General features: G+C 33.3%; 3 protein-coding genes across 4 annotated transcripts in view; 2 read left to right on the forward strand and 1 right to left on the reverse strand.

Moving 5' to 3' along the window:
• Nucleotides 1-270: 270 nt before the first annotated feature.
• On the reverse strand, nt 271-2,908 carry LOC135831881 (elongation factor Tu-like). The gene is made up of 10 exons (XM_065344714.1): nt 2,745-2,908; nt 2,504-2,556; nt 2,267-2,426; nt 2,021-2,187; nt 1,777-1,917; nt 1,558-1,702; nt 1,347-1,460; nt 1,168-1,272; nt 783-1,089; nt 271-687 (listed from the first exon to the last, which is right to left on the reverse strand). Exons 1-10 carry the CDS (start codon nt 2,803-2,805, stop codon nt 459-461), a joined length of 1,482 nt encoding a protein of 493 aa, XP_065200786.1. The 5' UTR covers nt 2,806-2,908; the 3' UTR covers nt 271-458.
• Nucleotides 2,909-3,016: 108 nt separating this feature from the next.
• Ciao1 (cytosolic iron-sulfur assembly component 1) lies at nt 3,017-4,359 on the forward strand. Its single transcript, XM_065344715.1, has 2 exons — nt 3,017-3,740; nt 3,823-4,359. The coding sequence occupies exons 1-2, from the start codon at nt 3,179-3,181 to the stop codon at nt 4,275-4,277; spliced, it is 1,017 nt and encodes a 338-aa protein (XP_065200787.1). The 5' UTR covers nt 3,017-3,178; the 3' UTR covers nt 4,278-4,359.
• A 2,395-nt stretch (nt 4,360-6,754) lies between these two features.
• Nucleotides 6,755-24,787, forward strand: part of LOC135831880 (uncharacterized) — a 34,299-nt gene continuing 16,266 nt past the window's right edge. The window contains exon 1 of one of the 2 annotated variants that reach the window (XM_065344712.1): nt 6,755-7,145. The gene's annotated coding sequence lies outside the window, so the exon portion shown is untranslated. The remainder of the gene's footprint in view (nt 7,146-24,787) is intronic. The other variant, XM_065344713.1, reaches the window with a different exon arrangement.

Genomic DNA, 24,787 nt, shown 5'->3' on the forward strand with positions numbered 1-24,787 from the left:
TAAAAACGAAAAATAGTACATATTTGAATTTTAGGCTAACATCGGTGAAGATCGCTAGATCATCTCAAGTTCTTTAGACTTAATTTTCATCAAAATTATGAACAAATATGGTGAAATACTGAATGTAAGCGGCAAATTATGATAGAGATTGTACGAATACGTACGTAATTATTCACTCATGAAGCAATCTAAATTAGTAATTATCAGGAGACAATTTATCGAAGGTTTCCAGATTTCTTCTTTTTTTCTTTTGAAAAAAGAAACATCGAAAAAAAAATGAGAACGTGTATTTTCTTTTGCAGTACAATTCAACAAACTGGCGAAAAATACATTTGAAATGATTAAAAAGTACGTTTACTTGACAAAGCTGATACGACAATTACTAAAAGGTAGTACACCGAACTTCACGTTAGGTTTCAAGAAAATTACATTTTTAGTTCACAACTTCAGGATGAACCTCAACCAGTTTTCCCTGCAGCTGCTTTATCTTTCTGCAATTTTTCTTCTAATTTGGTTTCAAATTTCAACATGGCCTTTTTACCGTCGGCCATGGCAACTCTCTCTTCTTCAGATAGATTAGTTAAAATATTGGTGACTATTCCGGTAGCAAATGTAGCACCTGGGTTTCGGAATGTGAAACGTTGCCCCTTTTCTAATACCATTGGTCTGAATAATTTAACCACTATCCTGGAAAAAATACCGTAAAATCATATGTATCATTTTCTTAAATCGAAGTACGTATATGTGATTATTAAAGGATCGTGAGTGGTATCAATACGTACTTTCCGTCTTCACCGGGCATTATCATTTCTCTTTCTTGTCTGTCAGGAATTCTCAAAGAAACGGGAACATCCCAGGTTTTTGAATATATATGGGTAGGCGTGTATTGTACAATCGGAACTCCTGCGCCGCTTTCTTCTTTCGTTAGAATATATATTTGCGCTTCAAAATGATCGTGTTGCTTGCAAGATCCTGGCGCGATAACTACCATTCCTCGTCTTACGTCATCTTTTTTCAAACCCCTTAAAAGTAAACCTGCTTGATCTCCTGCCTGACCTTCAGTTAATGTTTTATGAAACATTTCAGCGCCTGTGAATGGAAGATGTTTTTATAATTCTCATTCTCATCAGCGTACTTTCAAACATGATTTAGAGCCGTTTCACGAACCTGCGACTACAGTTTTGAACGATTTGTTGTAGCCCACTACTTCAACGTTGTCTCCTTTCTTAACTTTACCTCTTTCGATTCTACCAGTGCAAACAGTACCACGACCTGTTTTTGAAAAATTCATCATTAATCATAAATCTTTGAGGAAATATACTTAACATTATTAATTTCGTTTTGACCTTGAATTGTGTATATATGTTCAATAGGGAAATAGAATGGTTTGTCTAAATCTCGAATAGGTTCTGGGATGTGATTATCGACTTCTTCCAATAATTTCAAGATAGCCTCTTCGCCTAAACGACAGAATAAGTACGCAAATTGATAATAAAACATATCTTCCTAAATACAATATGTTTGCATAGCCAAGATAAACGAACGGCGCTGCAATACCTATTTCAGGATTTTCGTTTTCAACTGCTTTTAAGGCTGATCCTTTCACAATAGGTGTTGCATTACCATCATAACCCAATTCAGTAAGTAATTCTCGGACTTCCATCTCTACCAATTCTAACATTTCATCATCTGCAGCGTCCACCTATAAGAAAAGAAATATTATTGTATCACATGAAATGGCAACACAGCAGTTATGCAAAATATGTTCTGAATTACTTTATTTATGAAAACAACTAAGTGAGAAACACCAATCTGCTTGGCTAATAAGACGTGTTCGCGAGTTTGCGGCATACATCCGTCAGTGGCAGCGACCACCAAAATGGCACCGTCCATTTGGGCGGTTCCGGTAATCATGTTCTAAAATTAAAGTCAATGTTATAGCAAAAACGCAAGCGGAATTTGTACTGTACATGTATAAATTTAAAGGATTACACATTTTTTCCAGCTCTAAAATACATACCTTGATATAATCCGCATGTCCAGGGCAATCAGTATGTCCATAATGACGATTCTTTGTAGCATATTCAACATGGGCAGCATTTATAGTGATACCACGAGCTTGCTCTTCAGGAGCTTTATCAATATCTTCATAGTCTTTAGCGACGGCTAATTTTTTCTTTGAAAGAACTGCGCAAATGTCATTAATGTTAAGCAAAAGTACAATCAAAATTCATTAATCACTACATTGAAAAGTGAAAACTCATACCTTTAGTGATCGCCGCTGTCAGAGTGGTTTTACCATGATCTACGTGCCCGATTGTACCGATATTAATATGAGGTTTATCTCTCGCATATACTTCCTTAGCATAGCCCCGTTTAAAGGATAAAATTGGCCTAATTGCATTCAAGTCTAATCCATTTTGTTTCTGCACAAAAGGGACGAATAAATAAAGATGACACATTGAAACAAAGATCAACTTTTACTCTGAGAATTAATACATACATTCAGTAGGTGCAACTGACGAGTGATTGATCGTTGAATTACCGGTTTCAGACCTGCAACATATCAAAATAACCTTTCATTCAGACACCGGTAAAGATCTACATTACATACGAAGCAAGTTGAAGGATGTTTCAGCCGTTTGTTAAATTTACGAAAATGATGAAACAGTTTATTTTGCGGTTCATGCGGTGTTTCTAGAGTTCATCAAAACAATCATGAACATTAAATATGCTGTACTTACCGTAACAATAGACAAATTTGGCAGACATTGTACTTGTCATATTCAACATTTGTATGCTCATCTTTATTCAATAATTTCAAGATTTTTATTTTTAATTCCGCATAATTCTTTCACAATTCACAAAATAATTCAAATTGGAATTGCTCGTTCGGCGAGATGAGATTACAACCTCGTCACAGATAAATCACCGAGCCTTCCCCTTGAATCTGTGATTTTTCTTATCAATCTACCTTCTTATCATTCGAAAAAAAGAAAAACAATGCGGAATGCTGGCGGTTGGTGCTGGTAAGTGGTAATGTTCGTATCAGAATATTATGCGTAAAATTAGTTATTAGTTAATTTATTTCAAATAAAAGCTCGGAACGATGCTATAATTGTATGAACAATTTTCGAGTGATTCATAGAAGCCTTTTAAAACAAAAGCCAGTGTATTCATGGAGCTGATTCAAACGTTGAAAGGCCACATTGGGCGAGTTTGGAACGTCGGTTGGAATCCAGAAGGAGCAGTTTTAGCTACATGTGGCGAAGACAAAACAATTAGATTGTGGACCAAAGAAAACAGTAACCCTTTGAAGTACGGATTGAAAACTATTCTAACTGATGGTCACCAAAGAACTATCCGATCGGTTTGTTGGTCTCCCTGCGGACAATATTTGGCATCTGCCAGTTTCGATTCCACAGTAGCTGTTTGGGACAAAAAATCCGGTGAATTTGAGTGTAACGTTACTTTAGAAGGTCATGAAAATGAAGTTAAATGTGTATCATGGTCTAAATCTGGCCAGTTACTAGCTACTTGCGGAAGAGATAAATCAGTTTGGGTATGGGAAATATCTGAAGATGACGAATATGAATGTGCAGCGGTATTGAATGCTCACACTCAAGATGTAAAGAAAGTAATCTGGCACCCTAGCGAGGATATCTTAGCTTCATCAAGTTACGATAATACCATTAAAATATTCAAAGCTGATATCAACGAAGATGACTGGACCTGTTGCGGTAAGAAATTATTTCTAAAATAATAAAATTGTGAAATAGTTTAGTTTTGATTGTTTTCATATTATTGTTGTGTTTTCAACAGGCACCCTTCGTTCGCACGAATCAACAGTATGGAGTATAGCTTTCAATTCTTCCGGGAAAAGATTAGTATCTTGCAGCGATGATTGCACTTTGAAAATATGGCAAGCTTATGAACCAAATAATGAATTTGGAGTTGCCACTCCTGACAACGAAACCGTATGGAAATGCATTTGTACAATCAGTGGTTACCATAATAGAACGATTTATGATGTGTCATGGTGTCATCTTACGGATTTGATTGTCACAGCTAGTGCTGATGATAGTATTAGAATATTCAAAGAATCAGATACATCGGATATTAACCAGCCAACGTTCAATTTACTAACGTGTTTAAATAATGCTCATCTTCAAGACGTAAACTGCGTTTCGTGGAATCCGGTAGAACGAGGAATTCTGGCTTCGTGTAGTGACGACGGGGAGATTAAAATATGGAAAGTCAGAGAAGACATGTATTAAATACATCTCTAGAGTACTGAACTCGAGCTTCCTTTTTTCAACTATGGTGGTGATATAGAAAAATAGAAAGTTTGCGAAGCAGGTAAGGCTCTCAAAGTAAATTCCTATCCAAAAAAGTATCCGAGTTAATTTTCAAAAAATATTGATTTTTTTCGTTTTTTTTCAGAAAATTAAACAAACAAAAAATATGCGACGCAGACCATTTCTTGTATCTTCGAGTAATTTAGGTACGTAGGTACTATATTACTTGGTAAACAAAGATATTACCCTTAGGCTATAGGTTCGCCATATCCCTAACGCGATTCCTTCAAATTGAATTTGACTTCTGTTCATTAGCTTCATTGTTTATAATTTCATTATTGTATCTATGATGGTTAGTCGTTGCCTATATCAAGTGATTACTCAATATGTATCTAAATTTCCTGAAATATTGGTGATTTGGCATTTTACTTGTCTGTTTTACATTCACTGAGTAACTTCATGTGAAACAAAAAAAAATTGTCGATTTCATGTTGAATTCATTAACTTTTAAAAGTTCATACTGTTGTAATTTTCATTATAAAAGTAATTCCCACTTTGAAATTACTCTTCTCTATACCTAGAATTTTTAACTATTTAATAAACATTTTTCAAATTGCTAATTTTATTTATTTTACGTTAAGTACATACTTTTTTGATCGCATTTATGATAATGTAACAGTGTGGTTTTTTTTCTAAATAATTATTGGAATTTTGGATAATTTTATGATTAATAATTGTACTATTCAAGTAGGCAAACAATATTTTCTGCTATCCCTTCAAATTCAAAAAAACACATGCAGTCGCATGCAGTACCTACGAATTTTCCCTGCAGAGTTGATGCTTTTTTGTCTTATCGAAAAACTAATTACCTACTCTCAATTTGAGTAAAAACGATGAATAAATCTTCTAAAAATCACCTAGTTGAAACTAACAAAAAAAAACATATTAATTGTGAAGTTTGATTTTGTGAATGAGCAAAGACAGCAAAGTAAAATACATACGATTGCAATGGAAAATGGTTGGTCGGTTGTCTAGTTCATGAATAAAGTAATCTCTGTTCCATACCTACCTATACATTATACAATACGTGTACTATGAGTGAACTGGTTTTACTATTTAAGGAATTAGCCAGAATCGGGGGAACATTCCGTAGCAATGGTGGGCTGAGATTTCCGTTCTTCTACTAGAGTGTTATTTTTGCTAAAAATTTATTCATTTGTAATACCATTAGATCATTCCTTTTTTTGAATTGAACCCATGGTGATATTCATTTGTTTTTAATTTTCTATTATAGGTCTGAATTTGGAAATTATTTTCTGTTGGGTGTTGATTGGGTAACATTTTTCTTTTCTAGTTCGATGGACTGGTAATTAATTTCGTAAATAGAAGTACCAAATTCGATGTTAAATAATGTTGCAATCTATGAATTATTAAAATTTGTCGATGTAGGTAAATTTACATCATTATTAATGTCTGATAAGTAATTTTTATTATTATCTACTTTCGAAGGTTCTGTTATAAGAAGTAGTCGACATGTTAGTTCTAACCACATTGTTGTGTGATGAATTTGTTGATTGTTTTACATTACAAATATTGCAATTGCACAACTGTTACCGATCACGGTAAAATACCGAATAGAATGGCTCGTCTTTCAAATCTTACGAGGCGTTGTTGTCCTATAAAATAATTTATTATAATATGCGTTGAACTGTTAGGGAAGCGTATAAGCAGTTACTATGTTAGCACCTTTGTTTAGTAATAGGTTTACGAACTGTACTGTCCAGTTTGCTCAAGTAATATCAACTTTCCAGATCGTCGCCATAACCATATTTTTATTGTATTTGTGATTCGAGTATTGAGCTGTGCTTATGAAAAACGTATTTTTTATTCAAATAGCTGAAAATTTGATACAGTGAGTTATAGCTTTAGGCTTCTGCATTATTTAATGACAACTGTTCAAGGTGAAGTTCAAATAGTGACCTTAAAAGACTCTTGATATTTCAATAATTTATATACGAGTAGGTACCATATCGTTTTGAGAAAAAAATAAGATTTTTGAGCTAATAAGTGGAGATTACGGATTTCTGTGAATCCGTTCGGTTTCGCCTTTTTCAATTGAGAATCTACCCCATCAATGGTATTGTGTAAATTTACCCAATACATATTCCCGCTAAAATACTCCTGGTGCTATCCTACCATTAGTAGGTGCATAAATGCTGAATTGAAATTTTCATGGTTACGATGAATTAATTACATATTCTTGATCGTCATATGTCATATTCTATCGGTTATTTGACTGCTCTGCTGTATACGCTTGGCGTTGAAGTTGACACAAATGATCAAGTAATTGAACAGTTTTGTCCTTCGCCAGAGAAAGTGTTCTCAGTGTATTGTACTTACGCTTCCGGTAGGCAATATTCGTATCTCCATGGTAGACTATGATAGTTGTTTAATTCAGACTTGAGACTTCCACCACGGATTGGTCTCACAGCTGTTACAAGTTCGAGATACCAAGGAGGATCTCTGAGCAAAATTATGTTAGTGCTTCGTTCACTGTTTTCAGTTCTGTAGCCGGTTGTCCGTGGTACCGGTTGCTGATTTGATTCGCTTCGTATGTAGCGTACCTACGTATTCGATCGATTATTGCATTTTGCATTGCGACAAAGATACCGATTTTACCAGTAATTTTTTTTTTGTATGTATTTTACGTTTTTTCTATTCTATTTTTTTATTCGCGAATTACGTGGTGTGTTTTATCACAATTTTTCTCTGAGATTAGTACTGTGATAGATATTGTGATTTATTTACGACACAGTGTTCGATGCGGATGAATCTTTTGTTGAATTGGTAAGTAATGTTTTTATTTTATTTTTTATTTTTTTACCTTCTGTTAATTTTCTGGATGATTAGAATTAAGTCGAGTATTTTTCTATTCGTACTTACCTACCCATCTGTTAGAGGAGACACCAAATTGCTTTGTTTTTTCACATCACTCCTGTAATTTCTCAAAACTTGCATATTTGCTCGTTGACATAAATCATCGAACAAATTCGATAGGTGCCTATTGAATGTTTTCGTTTTGGAGATTATAATTTTGAAAGTTCTGCCCACGTGAATTCTGCGTTAAAGATGAAAATTTAACATCGTACGTTGATTCATCAATCAAAGAAATTCGAGTAGATTCTGTCTTCAGTAATATTGATGCAGAAATTTTAGGATATTGGGATATTGATTTGAATCATTATTCGTGTTCAACTCTCGCGTGTATATGAACTCTTGAAAAGGTCATAACTTCAGTAGGTACTTATACATACATTTATGTACTTATTGTTCGTACCACAAAAACGAAATAATTGTTATGCTATTCTAACTTATTAATTAGTTAGTTAGGTGCATGCGATTAATTCATCTCAGTGATTTCTTCAAATAAGTGTATTAGTACGGCTAATAATTTTGTAGGTAACAACGAACAGCCTATCTTTTCATATTTTTTTTAAATGCAACAATACTGCAGGTATTTTTACCGCATCCCTGTGTTCGTACTTTCAACTTTAGCTAATGATTATCAATTATCAAAATTACATCGCGTATATAGGTTCAGATACATGGGGTTTCGCCTCATATTTTATGATTATTTAAATTTCACATTTGCATAAAAATCTATTTATAGATATACTTACACTGTACATAATTGTGCAAGCATTGGATTTTAAGTTACGCATGTGAGTGAAAATCGGTGCCTGCTTCTAGTGAAACTTTGTGAATTGGGATAAGTGTAGATAATTAAAGATGAAAACATTCATGAGTAAACAATTGAAAACTCGAATATCTGATCAACTACTTACCTATGATTTTCAATTTGTAATCACTAATCAGACAGCTAAGTACGAACTTTCGATAAATATTTTTAAAAAATTTACGAGTCGGTGTAGATTAGGAGTAAACGATAAATAGGTACATTATGTGGCCTTAAATATACCTACCTGTGTGATGCATTGCTGAAAAAAATGAGTCTTTATGATCATCAACACTCTATCTCAACTTTTGATTTACAAGTGACGCACCCATAATTTACACAAGATTTTCTCGGGGTGGGCTAAAAATATGGAAGGAGAAGCCGAGGAGGAGTCCCAGTTGGACATTTTGAATAATATGTATTATTTTTCAATAGGGTAGCAAAAATTTTCTCGCAGGCAAAAAAATATCAAAAATTGTGATTTTTTCCGAAATAAAACTCTTTTTATTACTTTTTTCCCCTTGGGTTTGGACTACGGAGGCCCATTAGCCCATGTTTTATGCCATTTTCATTAAAACTGAGAAGTACAAATTTGGCTATACTATCCATAAATTTATCATTACTCGAGCCAAATGATTGCGAAATTTTTTTTGAAATAATAATTTTATGCTAATGTCTGGCCAGCAAAAAAAGTACTATGTACCTACATACCTACATGTATTACCTACTTATATGACAGACACATTTCAGAGGCCATTACTTGTTTTAAAGTAATCGAATATCATTTGGGAAACACTTCACTTCAGCTCCCAAAGTTACTTTTTAGATGCAACATGCCACGCTAAATTACCAACGAAACAGGGGATAACTTCTACCTAACATTCATTTTTTTTCAAAAAATTTCTATTTCAGAAATTAAAGGGGCAATATTTTCAATTTTCCAAAAATTATCAAAAGTAAAATTTTAAAATGGTTCAAGTAGAACCATAATAATGTGCGGCGAGTAAGAACGACTCTACATGCCATACTTAGTCCTCGCAATTTTCTGTTTGTATGAATAGTAGAAATGAAATTTGTGATCGGAATTAATGAAATCCGCAATTTCAAGCATTTTGAAATACGTACATAGAATTTTCAACTCTTCTCCCTGAGATTTTAATTGCTTATCATAGTACTTAGGGATCGGGTGTATACGTAATATGAAATGATATGTTCTTAAATTTTGAAGTTGAATCGATATACATAATTTCAGATACTTTTCCGTTTCACGTAATTTCAAAGCGAATGAGCACAACTTGTTTTTTACATAATTTTGCCTATAAATTCATATTTTTACATATTTTAGCCATTTTTAGCGCATTGAATTACTCTCTAAATTTGAAACAGTGAAATTTCCCAAATACTGTGATTCAAATTTTTCAAAGCAAATTTCAAAATCAATGATGAGTTCGGAAAATTGAAAAAAAAATTACGGTAGGTACTCGATTATCCTCAAGCAAGAATCTTCAGTTCTCCTTCTCCATCAAGTTCCATATTGGTCGTTTGGAAACGATCTGAGATATTCTAATTCCTAAACTACTAGTAATTTTTTTTTGTTGAGGGGAAGGATGAAGGGTTGGAGGATCTACATTATAGCGGATTAACGAACAGAAAAATCAGTAAAATCTGCGAAATTTTTAAACAGTTTTCCTCTTGCTTGCCGAACAAGTTGTAAAATTAGCAGAATTTCTCCACTATTGATGGGAAGCATGTCCAATCAAAACCTTTGTTTTAAATTCTTGATTTTTTGTCAACTATATCAAACTTGCATTTGTAGGTATATAATATTAGGTACCGGTAGGTACATACAAAAACAGTTTTGATCATCATTTAAAATAATATGTACAGTACAGAGCACAATTTCCTATTCGATTCTTGGAATTTTCATAGACAACAAAAAAAAGCTCTTGTAAGCAGGCATAACATATGTTCACTATAAGTAGTTACTTCCTATATGAATGTAGAATTTGTATTGGTTACCTATACCTAGGTACTTTGAAAATGTACCGTATTTATCTTTTATGACCTGGTATTAATGACGAGCCTTCGATAAATGGCAATTGTAAATTTATAGTCTATGAATTTTAACGGAAAAAATCGAATAAAAACATAGCGAATAGATGTGTACTGTGTACGAGTATGTATATGAACTGCGAGCTTAACGGAACCGCCCACGTTGACTATGAATACTACGAGTATAACCTAACGTGTCTTCTTTATTCTTTCAATGAACTTCCATTTACCTAAATGGAAACCTAACGCACTTACGAACAATAAATATTTTATTGAAAATATAAATCTAAATAATAATCACCCATAAACTGTAAAGAATCAATTTCGCAAATAAGATTAATCGGTAAATAACCTAAGCAAAAATAAAAAAAATTCAAAGGCGGTATTTCATCTTATATGTTAGATATACTTATCTATGTACTTTCAGAGTTGGCTTTTTTTTTTTTTAAATTCGTGGTGAGAACTTTTAATGAAAAATTATAAAAACTTCTTCTAGGTAGGTACTTATTAGTTTGCAGTTGATAATTTATGCTGGAACTTTATCACTGACAACTTGACATTCGTATTATGGATGTCATAAATTTCTTGTTAAATGTCTAGTCTGTAAGGAGGTTGTAGCTGAAGGTAGAAATGATGGTGAGAAAAATAGTAATCTTGATACGTATCTTTCAAAGAGAAAGCAATTTAATAGCTTTTATCTACATATTTCCATTCCTATTTTAGTGTTCCAAAATTTCAATTTTTAACCCATTCAAAGAATTAGGGAAAAGTTTTGTTTCTGAATCAATGCTGTATGGTAGCATTTTAGAGATTTTGAGTCGCTGGAATAAAATATGTACTACTTAATAAGATAATCATACCACTAATCATAATGAAGCAAAATTCGATGCTGATTACTTACACATTAATCTGTAAGCAGGTGCCTATTAAGTATGTATGTATTAGTCAATGAAAACATACAGATAGGTACCTCTACCTAGCTACCTACCACCTACCTACCTAACTTTATGCCAGTACCATACACACTACACATAGAAGAAGCGCTGATTTTACTAGCCTAGGTAGGTAATACCTATAATGTAGTTTTTTTTTCAAATTATCTTTCAAGTTGAATCATACAGCTGAATGAATTTTATGAGAAAGCGAATATCGAGACAATGAGTGCTAGTTAACGCGAACATTTTATTGTGTGTGAAGAATGGATTACGTTAACGATGGTTAACGGTAAAATCTGGTTCAAATTTAAATCAAAATGAATATCGATGAAAGCGTAGCAAATATTATTGTGTAATACTATGTGCAAAAAAAAATGAAAAATTTGTTACCTATATGAAATGTAGCTAGGTATATGTATCTTTATACTTGTGTTCGGGGACATTCGTCACAATAATTAAAATGAAGTTCGATATTGAGAAACGCGTAAAGTGTTGATAATTCAGTTACGACATTGAACTGTTTATTGACGACAATTGAATTTTTTGTGTAGCGAGTAATAAATGAAATCACATTGAGCACTTCATTTTATTCATTATGGTTAATGTACTTTAGTATATGGAGTGAAATGATTTCATTTTGGCGCGTTGAAATTTTTTTATTCGAGTTAATTTTCAAGCTCTCAAAATCTTGTGAAAGAAATCAGGTAGGGAAGTGCTTCAGAATTGAAAAAGAGTGTTTGAAATTCTCGATTTTTCGCGTACCTATACGTAAACGAAAGGTATGCAGATGAAAGTGCATCGTTGACATGTCTTATGACTCTTATGATGCACAACGATACCTACGCAGGTAGGTACCTATCTGGTCTATACGTTTTATTGAAACCTTCGTGGATGAAAATATCGCTATATTCGAACAATTTCTTAGTATTTCTTAATGTGGACAGCGATGGGACGTGACTTATGTAGGTATGTAGTGTACTATGTAGGTAGGTACTAGGTATAGATACTAATCGATAATTAATAAGCATTACATGGAAGACAATGATAATGAAAAAAACAAAGGTATTTGTATTTTTATGCGAGGTGTTTGTTGTTTACTTGTAAGATTAAAGTATGGTGTATGTTTCGTTATTGAATTTCGATAAATTCGTCAATTATTTGCAGAGATATACTGTCTAGGTAACAGATAGGTGTGTGTTGAAGAATATCAAATTAGAAATTATCGCTACAACATCTCTTAACCATTTCGCTCTGTCATGCAACGCTTCACAAATCTTACTTTCTCTGAGTAGTTGTATATTTCAATGACGTGGAACCGGCGATAGGTAATATATTCCACGGATACCTGCCTTTTTTCGCCAATTTTCTGAAATTAGTGTCAACAGACACAGTTTTTCACTATAAATATGATAAATATGATAAATGTTACAAATTATTCACCGGTAGGTAATTTGAATGGAACCAAATTAACGCGGTCTGCGTTTATTTTATGGAGACCAGTGCCTTTATAGGCTTTCGCGATGTACGAGAGCGAATTCATTAATCATTCCAACGTTTTCTTTTGTAAAAGGTGTGGAAAATTATAGGCTATGTTGTTGTATCATTGATCGAATTCTATTTTTTTATTTTTTTTTATTTTTTTAATAATTGCTTACTTATGGTTAATTCTTTGAAGAATTTAGCACAGTTGCTATGATAAAGAAGAGAAGCTATATGACTTGAGGATGAGGAAATGACTTGACGACACTATCGCTATTTTTAGCTTTCAATGAAAAATACATTATATACAAATAAAAAATACTAGCTTTACTTTTCTTTAAAATTTTTCTACTCGGCGCAACTGCTGGTATACTTTTTAGAACATCCGGCGCAATTCCGAGTATCTACCTATATAATTTTGACTGATTGGCGCAATTGCAGGTTTCTCCGTATAATCTGTAGTCGAATACGACGACCGCCGCACCTTCCCCTTCATACTCATCGTTACCATCTAAAATCCCAGTGATGGAGAGGAGATCAGACGAATATGGGTGGTATCAGGTAGCTAGATATACCTATTTTCGAAAATTTTTTTGTAAAAATGGCTTGATCGTAGATCTGTCTCGATGAAGAGGAAAATCTCATGTACGTAGGCGCTATACTCTACTTCATATGCACTTTCCTTTCCTATAAAACCGCACAAAATGCCATTGTTCTTTTATTTTAAAAAAAAATTCAAAACAAAATTAATTTTCTCAAATTTTGCAACAAAAAACCTGGCTTTAAAAAATTTTTCAACTGAACCGCAATTTTTTAGTTTTTATAAAAATCAATTGTGCCAATTTCGGGAAAGCAACACGGCCTTCTTCCTCCCTCTGTACTTCAGCCCATTTCATTCTTTACAATTTTATTCTTAAATTGAAGGATCATTAATCAATATCTAGTAAAAGGACAATTTTAACAGCGATACAATTGTACTCTTACTTTTGCTTCAATCATTGAGACACTGGTTGATTTTTCATCCGTCAATTAATTGCTTGAACTTTTTCTCAGTGTTTGGCTTTTTTGTTGAAAAGTGTTTGAACACAAATCCCGCTGAATGATGGGAAATGATTAGAATAAACAATAGGTACCTACGTGTGCAACTACAATGATTCAATCGAAATTTGAAATGATTATCAATTTGAAGTAATTTCTCTTCTTCAGAATTTTTTTCGATGACGCATACTTTTTCACAATGTACGTATACCCACACTATACAAGCTAAAAAATTGCGTATGAGGTCTTGGGAGTTGGGATGAGGCTTTTTTGAGATATTATGTTTAGTTGATGTTGGTAAACTCAGCTTGAATCGATGTGTGTATAATAAAGAATTTGAGCTTTTCTTCAAATTTGTCCTTTGTAAATAATATATTATATTTTTTTTTTTATTGAAAATTCAACGAAAAAATGAAAGGTAGAAAAAGGTGTGGTGACATTTTTTTCTGGGTGGATTTATTCAAGATATATATTTTGACTGAAAATTGGAAAATTTGGCTTGAACCGCATACATGATCCACAGTTGAGGCATACCTACCTACTTATACCTCCACTTATTTTATGCAAAACGTTGAAACAAAAAGTTATTGAACTTTACGGCAAGTTTGTCTTCCTCGTCAGTACCGAAAAGCAACCCTTTTGTTTTTCACAACAAGAAACATAAACAACAACAACGACGACGACGAAAACAAAAAACTAGAACCAAAGACGGATATCCAAAGACCGATGTAGGTGTATTCCAATGAAATCATTCAAACTGAATACTTCAAATTTTCGGTTGAATTTTAAATATTCTCAGAACTATCCCGTAATGATAAGTCACGTGTTCTAAAACCACAAAACAATAATGTTATGAATTTTATAGCTATCTGAATTGCGTTGATTGATACGGTAAGAAATAGGTACCAAGTTGGTACATTGAGATGCACAAGAACTATTAACCATATTATAAATACCTATCGAAGTCTATAAACATTAAACAGGTAGTAGTTTAGCTGCCATCTGACTTTATTGAATGGCTTATTCCATGACTAATGGCAATCTTATTGTTGGTAGGTAATTTATGAGCAATATGAAACTTATTCTCGTATTAAAGAAATTTGAATTGAGTGTATTACCTACTGTACAAAACACAATCATTAACACATCGTTGTTTCGTAAATGAGTAAATGCAACATAAATCAGTTTCCTTTGTTAATTCTTATCGAGTTATCGCAAAGTTCACTCAACGAAACGAAGCCTATTGCCTACTTAGTACTGTATGTAGTACCTAGCTACCTAGACCTACCTGCCTATATGTTGAATAAACTCACGAACATCTAATGATGTAACTTAATCTAATCTAACATCCTCAATCCTCATGTAATGTACCTTACTTTACCCAACTGAGTAACTAATAATTTTACGAGCATTTTTTTTTTTTTTTTTTTTTTTTTTTTTTTAGTAAGTAAGTAATTAGTTCAAAATTTTAGTGATAAATTTGAATTCTAGACAAAATGATTAATAAATTTAAAAATTTCGTCCATTAATCACTTAAGCATGTGGTACGTATAGTGCAACATACATTAAAGAGCTATTAATCAAGAAGATATACGTTAAGAATCTATGATTACGAGTAAACACGCTGAAAAAAAGAGGAGGTTCGATAGGTTGGGATAAAAATCAGTTATACAGGTTTAATCCTTTGAACATATTTGAACGCAGAACGGACAACGGAACTAAAATAACCAGTTAATGCGAACGTAAAGAAGAAGTATCGTAAATATGTAACAATCACGAGTCAATGTCCAGTCGACTAGTCCATCCATATTAAGCAGAATGCAGAAAAAAACACACAGTGCAGAAAGACAAAGACGAGTTGGTACTAATCATAGGTTTAATCGCAGCAATCACTGTAGCCGTCATTAGAGAGGTCTGAGTCTGATGGTCTGATACACCTTTACACTTCAAAAACCATCGGTAACAATGTGTTGCAGTGTTGCCGTTTTCGATTGATAAAATCATTCAATCAAAGATTCGAAAATTTTAAAAAGTTTCCTTTTTTTTATTTTGAAAAAGGAAAAAGGATCAGATTTTCTGGTTTTTTATTGGTTAATCATTACGAAAAGAGATGAACGAAATTAGAGTTCATTTTCTGTAAATTATTATTTACTAGGTACCTATACCTACCTATTTTATGGAAAAGAAAAAAAAGTAAAATTATCGCTTACCAGTTTACCTAAGCAAAGCGAGAACGAAAATTTTTTCAAAAAATTGGCTCAAAAAACAAAAAAAGTTCTTTTTACACGTTTTGCCAGGAAAATGATGAAAGATTATAAACTGTTGAAAATATATCGGGTGAATTTGGGTTGAAATCATTAAAAGACGCGCAAAAGATTCCGTTCTGAATTCAGTTTTTTTCAAATTATTCAAATACCAAATGATTACCTAGACCTACCTATTCGGTTAACGGCAACCCTGATACGTTGACTCATCGCTCGGTAATAATTACGTGTACGCGGTGTACGTGTAGTTGGTTACATTTTTCACACCGGCTATTATGAGTCGTTAAACAGTAATTCCGCAGACACGTAAGTTATTCATCCGACAAAATTTCGAATACCTACGTTTGAAACGTATTTAGGTAACTCAAGCTCATCTCAGTCATCTCGATCTCGACGAAGGTTGTATGCAATACAGATGATGAGATGAACGATGTTGGCGAAAATATTTCCGAAAACTCAAGTAGACAAGCACCTACCTACAGCAGCTGATCCTTTCACGCTCATTCGAGATAATTATTATATTTATAAAATTATCTGCGAATAACGTTTAGTTATTTACTTCGATAGAATAATAATTCTTCGAATAATCAAAGCCCACTGAGAATATATAAACAGTAGTATAGCTTTTTCAATATACTCGTAGGTAGGTACGAGATGTGTAGAGAAATCCTTCTCCTTCTCCGAATGAATGAATATAAAACCCATAAGCCCATACTCGAAAAACCATCGGAATCATATGTATGTAGGTATACAATACGAAACTATGGGCGTATGATTGATTCGTGGTAGATGTGTAAACCCTATACAATTCGAAATTTTTCCTTTGAATCATTTTGTACGTATTTGATGAAAGAAGAACTGGGTTTTAGAAGCGATGACGTCGTCTCTTCTTACGTAAGCAACACAGCAAAAGATTCTTCTTACACATGAACTTGATTGTTGCCTAGACCTTGTATTGCAAACATAATATTCTTAGTTGTATGGATACAGGTAGAGGTACAATGTGCATCCGTACAGATACCCGAGTGTCTCCATAAATCCAATACATTATGAACGTTCAACCTGCCCAACGACCACAGTTATTTATTTCCTTTTCTGTCGTTTGATAGCTCAAGTTATGCAGTTCAGGTTATAAGTATGTATGTACGAGGTACCATTATCTTCATAGTTTGTCGTCAGGAATGCACGACGAGAAACCCCCTAAAGATTTTCAAATATGTATTTATGTAGGTATTACATGGGTGTTCATTGTCCAGTCTCAGAAAACCAGAAAAAGTCGGGAAAATTTTCAGCTTACTCTAAAATCGGAAAATTTTGCGAATAATGAAGCAAATTCTTTGTGGAATGAGAGCCTTTGGAACGGCCGATAGAAGAATGGACTTGAATGCCCCAAAATTTTGGAAAACCACAAAAATTCGCCTAGGTAATTCAAGAGTCTTTGGTTTACAAATTTATTGAAACAAAATACCTACAGGTACCCTGATTTGGGACTTGAGAGGATTTTAAACAAGCTGCGCGGAGAAAAGGAGCATGAATGTTTCAACGTTTTAAAATTTTGTTTACCTATTTCAAACCCTTTTTCCCTTTGTCCCGTCTCGCCGTAAGTCTCAAATGCGCTAGATTATCCATTTTAATTTTTTAGTAGAAAATACTGTCAAGTCAGGAAAATTTTTGATGTGTTGAAAAATTTCGAGGCACATTTTTGGGTGAATTTTTAAAAACTTCAAATTTGGGACCAATTTTCCATAACATTAAATCAAATTTAGATAGGTACTTATGTAGAAAACTGAAATTTAGGAAATCTACAACATTTGGCTACAAATTGGTAAGAAAAAAATTCAAGCTTCCTAAATTTGGCGTTGAACGAAAAAGGTCGATGTCTCTGTTTGCCCCAATACCCGGGGCAAATAGAGACATGTCTGGGGAGAAGAGAGGCAAATGGAATCCTTATGGAAACTAATGAGATGAGGGAGATCGGAGTACATAGAGACACTTTTACTCGTTTTTGTAATTTATAGAGACCCGCAGTTCGTTTTACGAGTATTGACTCATTACAGTCTTTGACTCCACAAATAATGCCAAAACAAATGTTTTAGAAGGTTTTTGAAGTGAGGTGCATCACTTGCAACAATCGTTACAAATTCAATTTTCAAGATTTTATAAAAAACTGAAAAAATTCTGCGTGTTTAGAAACAAAAATATATAAATTATTTATCATTGAAAACTTGAGGTGCTGCAGTTATCACTTGAAATTAGACGTGGAGCAGATTTTCAAATCATTTTCATTTTTAAACGCCATAAGATGGACGGGAAAGTGCAGGAGGGGGAAAATTTAGCAAAATGCAATATGATGAAAGGTTTTTGCTTAAATCAACGTTAATAATTAAAAAATTTGTTTCACATTTACATTTCGGGTGTTTATGCACCTCAAGTTTACGGATAAATAAGTATGAAATTATTTGGCCACAAAACAGAAACTTTTCAGTTAGAACGTTATGCTTCTTTTGCATTCGTTGCCCGGAGTTGCATATTTTTTTTTTCATGAGAGTTCATTTTAGCAGAGCGAAATCGAGAAAAATTTTGACTGCGGAAGTATTACCTTAGCGACACATGCAGCGTTATATGTAGTAGTTGTAGGTATCCTACTGAGATAACTACAGAACAGTAATTTGCTTTCTTTCGAGGAGGTAGGTGATAATGATAACATAAGTAGCTAAAGCTATACATAATGTATGGATTGTAGATAACTAAGTAGGTTTAATTTCTTATGATGAGAATGAGATACCTTCTTCAAAGGTACACATATCCTACAGGAAGCGTGCAAAGAACTGCATTGTGAAATAAATAAGTACATATCTATATTTCATTTGCCTTGATGCCTTCGGAGTACATATTTTCATGGCTTATGTCAACTCATTATCTATTCTTTAGGGTGACTTCATATAGATATCTATATGCTTCATATTGATCATTTGTTTATTTACAATAACACTATAAGCAATTCTATCCTGGTTATCCTTGAAAAAGCGTGATAAAAGCATTAATGAGCATTCGGGAATTTTCATTGTAGGTAACTTGCGTCTGTGATTTGTGCCTGTGCGTTATCATATCATAAACTCAATTCTTGTTGAATTTTTTCTACTTCATTATACCCAAGTTTTGTTATTCCGTTTATTTATGGAATAGGTACCTAAATTAAGTTTAAAATATATACTCTGATATACTTACCTAGATATAATATGTATAAGTAGTTACGGAAATGCGCACTATGCGTTTAAATATGTAAATAAACCACACATATTAATATAGAATATAGATAGCTGGGTACCTAGGTCCATAGGCATTTTAAAAACACACGATACTACGATTACCACTTACCATATCGCTTTTGTGTTAGCCCAGCTAATTTTCGCACCTGCATCTATAAAAGATCGCCGATGCATTCAAAAATCTTTATTACAAACCGCAAAACAGCAAGTTCAAATTGTGTATTCATGAACGACGAAATGTTGAGTATACCTACTTTTGGTAGTATCAACAGTTACGTGATGGTATTTACCTGCCTAATTCATAGACAGCTATTTGATTTGATGGTTACTTATACTTACCATACGAAGCAGAACAGATTACAGCGGGTGGTCCTCTTCCGCAACGGATAAGATGCCCGTCCGTTGTGCATCATCGAAAAAATTGCTAGAATACAAAACAAATTATTAGGTACTATATAGTACCTACGCCATTTGATTTGGACACATCTATTAGCTTCCATAGGTATTATTCAATTTTTTCAAATACCAATTCTAAAAAACCGACAACACTATTAAAATTCCGAAAATTCTTCCCAATTTCATTGATCATTGCGACGAGGAAGGCAGCTCAAGTGGACTTTATGGGTTTAGGTCATGCGTCTAATTTAGGCGTAAAATTATCGTAAAGTTCATATTAGGTACGCATTACTAGGTAGTAGGTACCTACGTGTATTAGCGTGTGAAGCCTTGTTCGAATCATCGTACTTGAAATTCTTACTCAAGTAATTCTCTGTAATATTAATGTTTCTACTTGTTCTACAAAACTGTAAAGATCTGAATAGTGAATATTCAGTAGACTTTTTCAATCTTTCAAATCGCATCGACGTGGTTGCTTATGATACTTAATAATCGTGCTAGAGAATTTGATTAGACATGGAGCATGCATTTCAAACGAGCTCCATCAATTTGACATTAAGTGAACACCCACATGTAAGCATAATTGCTGGATTCTAAAGATAGAAGAATTTACCGTTTTGTGAATTGCGTGCTTTTACCTTAATTCTTATCTAACCGACCGTCAATTTTTGATTCCTATAGTACCTACCTAAATAAAAATGCATAAATGTAACTGCTCATGGAGAATGGAAAAAGGCTCTGTATACCTACATATTTTACAATATGGAGGAATTGCAACTTTAGATATCTCCTGTTTTATTAATTTCTAACGGACATCGTGTTTTGAGAGGCACACATTTAACATATAAGTAAGCGATAAAAGTTCCTTTTTCAAAAATTCAATGCCAATAATCACCCATCAATGGAAGTGGCCCTCAAAAGGTGACGCAATTGCTGAACTATGACCAAATTGAAGTTTTCAGAGCTGTAACTATACTATCCGCACTTACGTTTTTGGACGCCTTGCGCAACTTTTTTTTTTGAAAAATTTGTCCTCTTAATATGCTATTTTCTGCGTTGGTACCTACCGAAATGGGCTTTCAAATATGATTCTGGTTGAAAAGTAACAAGAAGCAACGTTTTTTGGATTGATTTTTTCATTATTTTATTTATGGAATTTTGGGGCTATTTCGGAAAAATTCATGTACTTACTTACTTATGTACCTACTTGTAGGATCTTCAATTTTTTGAACGCAGCTGATTTTTCTTTGTGAACCATACATAAAATCTCATATGGTACTCCAGTAAAAAAGGAATGCGCAACATTGATGACTGAGTAGCCGATAGTCTCAAAAAAAAAAAAAAGATTTTTTATGGCCAGTAGTTGAGCTATTGATTCATAGATTTTGAAAAAATTGTCATCGGAATGCTCTAAAAAATGTGTTTGAGTTTTTTTTTGAGATATTTCCTTGCTCCTGCATAATTATTTCTACTGTTCAAAGAGATTGCGAAATCGTTGTTGAGTTTTTAAATTTTTTAAAAAGTTCATGGATGGTCACTATCAAGTACTTCCACTTTCATGTAAAGTCTCAAGTTTTTCAGTTGAAAATAACCTGAGAAGGTGTGAATGACTTATAATTTTTCACCCGAGTGCCAAATTTGTAAGATTTAGATTTCATCGATGATTTTATGATTTTTTGAAGGAAAAAAAACGTTGATTCGATTTTTTGTCTCACAAATGAGAAATTTATCAAAATGACTTCTGTCTCCTTCATTATTGAAAATAGAAAGAGAATTCTCAAAAACGCTTTTTTGAATGCAAATTCTTTTTGCTTCCAAGTCCGCAACATTTAGTTAATCTCAATGATGACAAATTATTCATCTGCACACTATTTTGGTAAATTGAACCAACACCAGTCACCATGCGAGTTAAAAATTGAGAAATCGAGTACCTACCTATCTACTTACCATATGCCATTCTCAAAGCGGTAAATGCCCCTTGGTAAACTTGGTGGTTCGACATATTGGAACACTTAAGTGAGTAGGTACTTTAAAATCGTTTAAAGGTACATACGTACCTCTACCTACGTCTACCTATGTACGAATGTACTTCACAAATTGCTTCTACTGTATCTAAAGTAGTAGTAATACACGGTGTATACTTACTCATATACCTATGTATTATTGACTAATTTGTTATTATACCTAATACCTTGCTCATTACATTATTCTTGTTCAGGAGAAGCAATCAGTCGAAGATAACTAAACGTAGGTATAGGTAAGGTAAGGTTCCCAGTATATGAGAACATGGAATTCGTTATTATTTTTTCTACAGAGCGATTGGTTTGAATTTTCCATCGCACTTATTACTATACCTACGAATAAGAACGTCGATGTACCGTTTGCTTTGAAAGAAAACACCGTAAAGATTTCTTTGTTGCATTTTCAAATCATTTTCGTCGATGAATTAAAATGAATCGAGTTCGCGTATAGGTTCGACGATGTGCAGTTGCAACTCGAGATGGAAGAAATTTTTTTGCATTGCATAATTTAAATTGCTTTCATAAACCGCGCGGTAATTTGCGCCATCGCCATCGCCATCGCCATCCACTTTGTCGAATAAATGCAACGATTCTCGAAGCGTAACTCGTGAAATAACGATAGGTACACTGCGTTTTGACATGATCATTACCCGCAATGGTAACTTTCACGTAATAAAAAATAACTTATGAGATGATTGTAGATGCGTTAAACAAAATATGAGGTATCTACGTACCTATATACTTAAAAGTTTGGCGTTGAAGATCTCCCTTTATTACACCATATTTGTGATAAATAAGAGTAAGAATGCAGAATAATTTTGTAATAAGGAAAACCTTTAAAATTTAATATGTAACTGTGTAAGTAGGCATATGGCATGCATATCTAGGTAGGTCTGGTAGGTACATAGTATTGTCTCGACTCGACTTCCTACCTATCGTGATCGTTGAAATAGTCTACTTGTACTTAGGACTATTTAAAAATCCGTGTTTTGGAATCACGTTTATGATTACCTACCTATTATTTTTGTACCTAGGTACAAATGAATAATCTATGAATTTTGGTAAATTAACCTGCCTACCTCCTACATTTACGTATAATATGAGCACATCATCATTTACGATGCTTTGCTACTAGATAGGTAGATGTTTTGTAAGAGTATGTATCATATAGTTAAGTATAGGTATGTCTATGTATGTAGTAACAGCATTATGAAACTGATGCACCTATAAGTACATACTCGTATACTATTCTTCTTTGGATTTTCGTATGGAAAAAAATGTTCAGTGGATGTCTGCGAATGATATAAACATTTAACTTGCTGATCGAAAGGATGTTATCAAGAGACTTGCGATTGGCGACAAGTTACCTCCAAATTGATAACAATGAAGTGGCAGGCTCGCAGCCATCTTTTGCCATGTCCCTATATTATTGAATGTAAAAAAGTGCATCAATTTTTTGAAATGGTATGGAGCAAAGGGTAAACATTTGAAATGAATTTTCCAACCAAATTTAATAATTAAAGAGTCACGTACTTATTGATATCTGACTATGAAATTTTAATTGAAAAGTAGATAAAAAAATATTTGTTAATAATTGTCCTATAGTAAAATGCAAAACAATCCTTTTTGTAATCGCAAGTCGAGTCATAGGTACTGCATGAAGGAACCCTTCAAGGTCACTCAACCGCCGATTTTCGGCGCCCGTTGAGTAGCTTCCCAAAACTTTAATTGAATCAGCTGCCAAACGGAAGATTGAGGTTCCTCCAGGGCTTTGAATTTTCCAAATTAGTTCAATAATTGCATTTTAAAGTGATTTTTAAAAAATGGTAAAATAACCACTTACGTAAACCTATCCTGAAAAAAAAAAAAAAACATTTCTGGCCACATCTAAAAATCCGACTGGTAGGTAGGAATAATCGCATTTAAATTATTATGCAAAAAATTATCGAAAATTCCGGAATGTGCGATTAGGCAGCTGCAATTTTATGATTCTGCTTTCTTAGGTCGTATTCCAACTTTTTACGTGTTTTGAGAGCCCACGAGTGAGAAAAAAATATTTTTTCGAATCAAAATTTTCTCAAAAAAATGTCCCAATAAACCTCATAATAATATCCCACTGTGCAGCTACAATTGTGACGCCTTCAACTACCGAAGTGTTTCAAGTGTATCTTATGGGCCAAATTTTTCGAAAAAAGGCCCCAAAATTTCAAAAAGTGCAATTGGGCGGCTGCTACCCCTCTTTAACTTTCCTTTTTAGGTCGTATTCCATTCTTCATTTTCTTCTGGTCCAATTAGTCCCATCATTTTACTTTCAATCAAACTGCATCGCAATTAGTAAATTGTGAATTATTGTTTTTTTTTCTTCTTCTGTGAAATTAATATTTTTGGATATACGAGTACCTATGTACCTACGTGGTATGCACACTGTGGCCTTGAATTATGAATAATACCTATTGAATTTATTATTATTTGAAGATTTCATCGGAACTGCTGTACTATGTAAATGATGTAGAAAGTTTATTAGTTTAAACATATAGGTAGAGGTACGTGCGTATTGGTAGGTATGTAATATTTATCTTAGCGCACGGTGTACCTCCTCTTCTTTCAACTCGCTAAATATTGAATTTTCCCCAATTAAAGAAACCTTATACATATGTAGTTAGCTCATCTCTGCCCTCTAATTTTATCGAGAATTATGAAGTAGTTTCTCAGTTTCTCGAGTATACCTATGTCTAAACATTGATCTTGATGTTTTTCAAGTCATGAAATTGATAAGTTCCTACCTATACATATAAACTTTGGTATATTAATCATTCAAGAAATTCGCGTATAATGCATAGGTACAGAAGTACGAGGTACGCGAATATTTTTTGATTTGATTACCTTCTGACGTTGAAGAATTGAAGATAATGTGACGCGTAAATAAGCCGATCCTTGACCGTTGAAATAAATAAGGTATTCCCTACATAAAATGTTGAACAAATTTTTATCCAGCATATAAGTTATATATGTAGGAGGTACCTTAAAGTAACTAATATAGTAATATCTTCGAAGATTAAATATAATTAATGAGCTTTAAAATGTTAATTACTAGGAACATTTTTATTTACGAATTTTGGCATGTAGATGAAATTCATCAAATGATACTCGACAATGTAGCACGAAGTTGGCGAGTTGATCAAACTGAAAATAAGGTCGACTCGAAATGCTTACATATGTATGACTTCGTGTATGTAGTTTTTGTGGTGCATTCGATTTGTAAACAGAGGCGAAGTAAAGGTGCAAATCAGCTACCAAAT

The sequence above is a fragment of the Planococcus citri genome, chromosome 1, assembly GCF_950023065.1.
Source record: "Planococcus citri chromosome 1, ihPlaCitr1.1, whole genome shotgun sequence".
In the NCBI taxonomy this organism is placed as follows: Eukaryota; Metazoa; Arthropoda; class Insecta; order Hemiptera; family Pseudococcidae; genus Planococcus; species Planococcus citri.

Bases quoted from the DNA above. Each gene is read 5' to 3' on its own strand.
- LOC135831881 (XM_065344714.1), bottom strand. From the start codon at position 2,805: ATGAGCATACAAATGTTGAATATGACAAGTACAATGTCTGCCAAATTT. The intron at 1,273-1,346 runs GTCAAAACGAAA...TTTCAAAAACAG, and splicing joins ACATATATACACAATTCAAG to GTCGTGGTACTGTTTGCACT. The intron at 688-782 runs GTACGTATTGAT...TATTTTTTCCAG, and splicing joins ATGCCCGGTGAAGACGGAAA to GATAGTGGTTAAATTATTCA.
- Ciao1 (XM_065344715.1), top strand. From the start codon at position 3,179: ATGGAGCTGATTCAAACGTTGAAAGGCCACATTGGGCGAGTTTGGAAC. The intron at 3,741-3,822 runs GTAAGAAATTAT...TGTTTTCAACAG, and splicing joins AGATGACTGGACCTGTTGCG to GCACCCTTCGTTCGCACGAA.